General features: G+C 40.5%; 1 protein-coding gene and 1 pseudogene across 1 annotated transcript in view; one reads left to right on the forward strand and one right to left on the reverse strand.

The window, feature by feature from the left end:
* The window catches only part of PTH2R (parathyroid hormone 2 receptor), a 91039-nt gene extending 87332 nt beyond the window's left edge, over positions 1–3707 (forward strand). The window contains exons 12-13 of the mRNA XM_012926579.2: positions 1057–1098; positions 3010–3707. Coding sequence (XP_012782033.2) covers positions 1057–1098; positions 3010–3405 — 438 coding nt within the window. The 3' untranslated portion in view covers positions 3406–3707. The remainder of the gene's footprint in view (positions 1–1056; positions 1099–3009) is intronic.
* Positions 3708–5532: 1825 nt separating this feature from the next.
* Positions 5533–5711, reverse strand: LOC118757992 (U2 spliceosomal RNA; annotated as a pseudogene).
* Between the last annotated feature and the right edge of the window lie 289 nt (positions 5712–6000).

Below are 6000 nucleotides of genomic sequence, written 5' to 3' on the forward strand. Positions count from 1 at the left end.
AATAAGGAGGCTCACTGTTGTTAAATATGTAACACCTGATAAGCAGGGACCTGTGAAAATAAATAGAAAATAAATGAGAATGAAAAGGTATTGGCATGGAAAAGGAATGAAAGAGGGAAGAGAGGCACCAAGAGGAAGAGGTTGCTGTCACCGATGTATCTGAGGTTGCTGTCACCGATGTATCTGAGGTTGCTGTCACCGATGTATCTGAGGTTGCTGTCACTGATGTATCTCATTTGGAAGTGTGATGTGTCGTCATTTCCCATGTGGATTATTCTTTGCTCGCTCATTTGCTGTTTTTTCTTTTTTTCTGCTGCCTTAAAACTTAATACGGCAATCTAAATAATCTTAACAACAGCAATCTGCTCATGTCATTTGCTTGCTGAACACATCCAAAAGTTTTCTATTGCACTCAGAATAAAACCCAAATGCTGGCTTCTGGCCTACACAACTCTATGTGCAGAGCAACCTGCATGACTCGCCCATGCTCCAAATTACCTCCTAAGTTTTCACTGTATGGTTTCTTCTATATTTGCTGTTTCTCTAGACCTTGCAGTCTCAGAAGCCGACCCTTCTTGTCTCCCTAGCCTGGAATGCTGTCTCCCCACCAGTATTCACAGAGCTGACTTCTTTGTCATTGTAACACTCCAACCAGCTTAAAAGTCCATGGTTCTTATTGCATCACTTATTTTATATGCATAAACCTTATTGTCTTTTTTTTCTCATATGAATATTTGTATTTCTTCTATGCCTCTTCTATTCCAAAACGGGGATAGACACACAGAGCAGATCCCAACATACTCTATCCATTCAATACTATTTTTAGATGAACATTATTTCTTTGTGTTCTTATCCTATACTATTATATGTCCATAGTTTTTAACATTAAAAGTTTGTATATAAGTATCTTTCACCAAATAGAGGATGGAAGGTATGTGATCATTGAGTGCTAATATCAAATCTAATATAATAGAAATAGCTTTTTTAGTCATATTTAGACACTTCAGTGCAAGCATATGAGTTGCAATTGGATTGACCTTCTTTTTGGTTCTGCAGGGTTTCTTTGTGTCTATCATCTACTGCTACTGCAATGGCGAGGTAGGTGTGCTGGAAGGGACCCTGGATACCCTACAGTCTAGCTCTGAGTTAGCTGTGTCTTAGCTTCACGCCACTGTGACAGAACACCTGAAATTGCATAATTTATCAAGAACAGGAATTTATTTATTATATTTCTGGAAGATGGGAAGCCCAAAGTTGATGAGCCCACACCTGATGAAGTCACGTCAGCCCCCATGGTAAAAGACAAGAAGGATGGGGAGCATTTGAAGGAAAGGAGGAAATGAAAGGATTAAATCCACAACCTTAAGTCGCTTATATTTGGCCTTAACCCATTCATGAGAGTGAAGCCCTCATAACATTGGCATCACCCGTTAGGACCCACCTGCTAACATGATTGCATTGGGGATTAAGCTGCCAACATGTAAGCATTGAAGTCACATTCAAACCATAAGCAGGTATCAATGGCCATCACAATGTGACCTGTATCTCTTTAGAGGATTTCCAGGAGTTACGGGACAGAATGGAAAGGGAGAAATAGATGTATTAATCATAAATTATCTTGATGGAGCAAGAATTAGTGTTTGTAGCCCAGCACTTTTAAATATTGGTTATAAGCTCTGATGTTAAACATAATTTAGTGGAATATGACTTAATAATTGCTTGGACAGTGAACTTCCTATTTCAGTTAATACTGAGATTTTTATTGTTTCACTTGTTATAAGAAATCAAATATAAGCTGTCCTGAGCCAAATTCATTCAAATATTTTTATAATTTTTTTTAAAGATTTATTCATTTTATTACAGTCAGATATACAGAGAGGAGGAGAGACAGAGAGGAAGATCTTCCGTCCAATGATTCACTCCCCAAGTGAGCTGCAACGGGCCGATGTGCGCCGATCCGAAGCCAGGAACCTGGAACCTCTTCCGGGTCTCCCACGTGGGTGCAGTGTCCCAATGCATTGGGCCGTCCTCAACTGCTTTCCCAGGCCACAAGCAGGGAGCTGAATGGGAAGTGGAGCTGCCGGGATTAGAACCGGTGTCCATATGGGATCCCGGGGCTTTCAAGGCGAGGACTTTAGCTGCTAGTCCACGCTTCCGGGCCCTTTATAATTTTTTAATGATAAGATGGTGTCAGTTCTTTTAGGGTTTGACTGAAGAGAGGTAACCTCATTGTATGATATCTTTAACATTCCTTTAGCTTGTCTTACTGTTGGATAAGACGGCACCTCTCTTTTCTCCAATTTTAAACTTATTGCTAGTCCCTTAAATGCAAGGACACTTGTAACCTCCAGTGACCAGATGACGTCTGCATTTAGAGTTTTGTTGTATTGGCATTTTTCAGACCCTGCAGAGACAGTTTCAATTAATCAGTAGTTCATTAATCCCATGATTTGCTTCTGTGTTTGCTTTTACCTTATTTGTTGGTGGGGCAAGCAAGTCAGAAGCACAGAAGTTAGATGTTTCAGGTGACACTAGCTTTCCAGGGTTCCCGTTTCCCATTCATCTAAGTCTCTTCTGGAAAGGGGCGACAGCAGTAGAACTGAGTCTCCAATAGCAGTATTAGAAACAAACAAGGGCCCCATCCTGACACTTCTTGCTTTCCACCTACAAAAGAATTGCCTCTGATTCGTCTTGGCTGGTCTGTCTTCCACATTGTTGTTTACTCTTTTTTTCCCCCGTTTTTGGTGTGGCTACACAAAGAGAGCACACACACACAATGCAGTCCATTTCAAATCCTTTCATCTTAAAGACTGAGTTTTGTGTTCTCCAAAAATAACAGTTATCTTGGAGGTTGTTTCAAGGTGAGAGGGAAAATATAGTTGAAAAGTTCAAAGAAGAAGCTCAGCCACTGAATGTGGCTACTATTGAAATCAAGACAGGCATCCCTGTGGCAGGGTTGCAGGATCTGCTTCATCCTGTGTGATGCGCATTGTGTTTCCTGTGGCTTAGGTTCAGGCTGAGGTGAAGAAGCTGTGGAGCCGTTGGAACCCATCCCTGGACTGGAAAAGGATGCCACCATGTGGCAGCCACAGGTATGGCTCCGTGCTCACAACCGTGACTCACAGCTCCAGCAGCCAGTCCCAGATGGCAGCCAGCACTCACATGGTGCTCCTTGCAGGCAGAGCCTCCAAGCCCATCCCCAGGCAGCCCGACAGCCACGTGACTTTACCTGGCTATGTCCGCAGTAACTCTGAGCAGGAGTGCCTGCCACACACAGTCCAAAAGGAGACCGAGGAAGGTAATGAGCGCCAGGGATTTGGTGCTCCAGTGGCGGAGTCTTTCAGAGCACTGGAAGTCAACCCAGACGCTGAAGGATGCAAAGCAGTCACTGAGGATGCTGTCTGAGCCATCATCACTCGTGGCTTTTATGGGCTCATGGGTCTGGGTGTGTGAAGAAGATTGACTGGTGCTCTCCTCCTTGTGCCTGAAAACTGCAGATCCTGGGCTAAGACATTGTTCAACATGTTTTCAGGTTCCATGAATTTCATTCTTAAACACTAACAACACAAAAAGGCCAAGCATCAATGGAGTGGTTTTCTAACTTATTTTGGCAGCACTTTGTTTTCTGAATTGAGGTGTGAAACCTGCTTGATCAACTTTTCTGCTACTTTGGGGTAGAAACAGCTTCTTTTGCTTGATTGTTCCATTCTGTCGTGATTATCACACTATAATATGTCAATTTCCTGTAAGAAGTCAGTGATCAGTTTTTCTCGTTGCGATTTTAATTTATTCTTGTTGCAATTGTTTTGCTTGTGCATTCAGTGCTTTTAGAAACTGCAAAATGTAGCTTAAAAGACTAAGGTTATAAAAACAAACACACACTGGAAAGTTAGCTGGCTGCACATTGATAAAATGATAAATCTGTGACAATTAAGATTGATTCTTTCCAGGAACAAGGACATTTACTCAAGAAGGAATATTTTACACATCACTGCTTTCAAATGTTTGCTTGCAATTAGCCAAATCCCTGTTTATAAGTGGTGACATTGCAAAAGCTTTTTTTTTCCCAGTGTGATTGTATCTGCAAAGTAATTTTGTTTGTTTGTAATAATTCAAACTGACTGTAAATTTCAGTGTCTCTATCCTTGCTTTTTTTTGTTCTTTATTCTGCTACAAATGGCATGGGGGATAAATTAAAAGTTTGTTGAAAAACACAATTTGGGTCACTTTTCTGTATTTTCCTTTTGAGTGCACCACGCAGAACAAAGTTCCCTTCTGAAAAGCGGTAGTATTAGCATTTAATAAAAACTCCCAGTTATGATGTAGTTAAGAAAATGCAAGTTATGAGAAATAAAAAAATAACTCAAAGTGATGTATTTCCAGGCAAAAGGACACAGACAATGCTGATATATGCCAATCTATTGAATGAGTTAACCAACATGCAAACAGTGAAGTGACGTTGTTTTAATTTAAATCTCTCTCTCATTTTATTATGAAAGTCATTATTAGTCATTGCAGCAGTATAAATAGAGTTGATGCGTTTTTGATAATATGAAAAATGAGTTCCTCTTAAGCTTTTACTTACAAAATGTCAGGCTGTCTAACTACTTGTGCATTTGTAGGCATGAAGAAAAGAGAGTAGCCAAAGTTTTCCTTCAGGTTTGTTTTTATTCATTTACTCATTTACATCACATCCTGTGATGTGACGGATGTCATTCAAGCCGAAGCTGCCACAAGAACAATGAACAAAGAACCACTCAGTCAGTCACTAAGGCTGTTTGTCTCCCTCGAGTATGTGCGTCTGATTTCTGCCAGGTTCTGGAAATGTCAGACAGTGCAGGGTAGTAGTGTGCTGACTTCACACAGTAAGACGTGGCTCGGCTGATTTTGCAGCTTCACAACTATTGGCCCGTGAGCCAACTCTGTTCCATAGCTGTGCTTGACTGGCTTGGTTGAGGGGCCTGACGTATTTATTTGGCTGCCAAGATTGAAACTTGAACACTAGCATAATAAAATGACATTTCAGAATTATGGAAATGTAAGAGGGTCATGTGTGATAATATTCAGCTGGAACTGCTTAGTGGCTGGCTATAGAATAAGGCCTGAAGTTTGTCCAGGACCCACCTCTCTGTATCCCTTTTATTCCTGTACCTTCCTGAGTTCCAGACATGTTCACGTTGTTCTCTTTCATCTAGTTCTTGAAGAATTTGGCAGTAGCTTAAAAATACTCTGAAAGAATGCTATTCTTTTTACTTTTTTCTAATGAAATTAAAGTGCAATGGTATAGGTTCAAGGTTGACACATTGATGCTTGTATGACCCTGGGAAAAGGAAAGCCTGAAAAACGATATTTGTATTCATGATTCGAATTAAAGGGTATTATTCAAAATCTTATTTCTAACACATTATCCTGAGGTACATATTGTTAATGCAGCAGATGTTTTTCCTTTTAGAGTCACAGAAATGGAAGATTCAAGAGGTTTGAATAGTATGGTAGTTACAGGGGTGTGTGAAGATGCGTAAGCCACCTTACATGAATTACTGAAATGCAGAGTAATGCTGTTACATTTTTCTGTGACCAAAGGAAAGCCAATCATCAGAAGCATCAATAGGAATAGCTTTGGTCATGTTACACTGACTTATTAAATAATATGGAACATCTTTACTTTGCATGTTCTACACTTGATCTTAGCCAAAAGGCCAAGAAGCGATACTTTGCAATTTCTAAAGTTGCCAAAAAAAATCAAGATTTTTTTTAGAGGAAATGAATAAGGCATGTGCAAGTTGCACCATATTACTTAAACATGGGGATTAATGTTACACATTTCAAATATGAGCTTCTGTGGAAATTCTAATAGGCAGAGTAATGACCCTCCAAAATGTTCACCTTCAAATCCCCAGAACCTATGAGTGACACCCAGACTGGGTATGCTGGAGCCCCTGTGGCTGTGGTCCATGTGGGCAGGGTGTGCTTGAGTTGGCTAGTGTGTGCTAGTCATAG

Source organism: Ochotona princeps, chromosome 5, assembly GCF_030435755.1.
Source record: "Ochotona princeps isolate mOchPri1 chromosome 5, mOchPri1.hap1, whole genome shotgun sequence".
NCBI lineage: Eukaryota > Metazoa > Chordata > Mammalia > Lagomorpha > Ochotonidae > Ochotona > Ochotona princeps.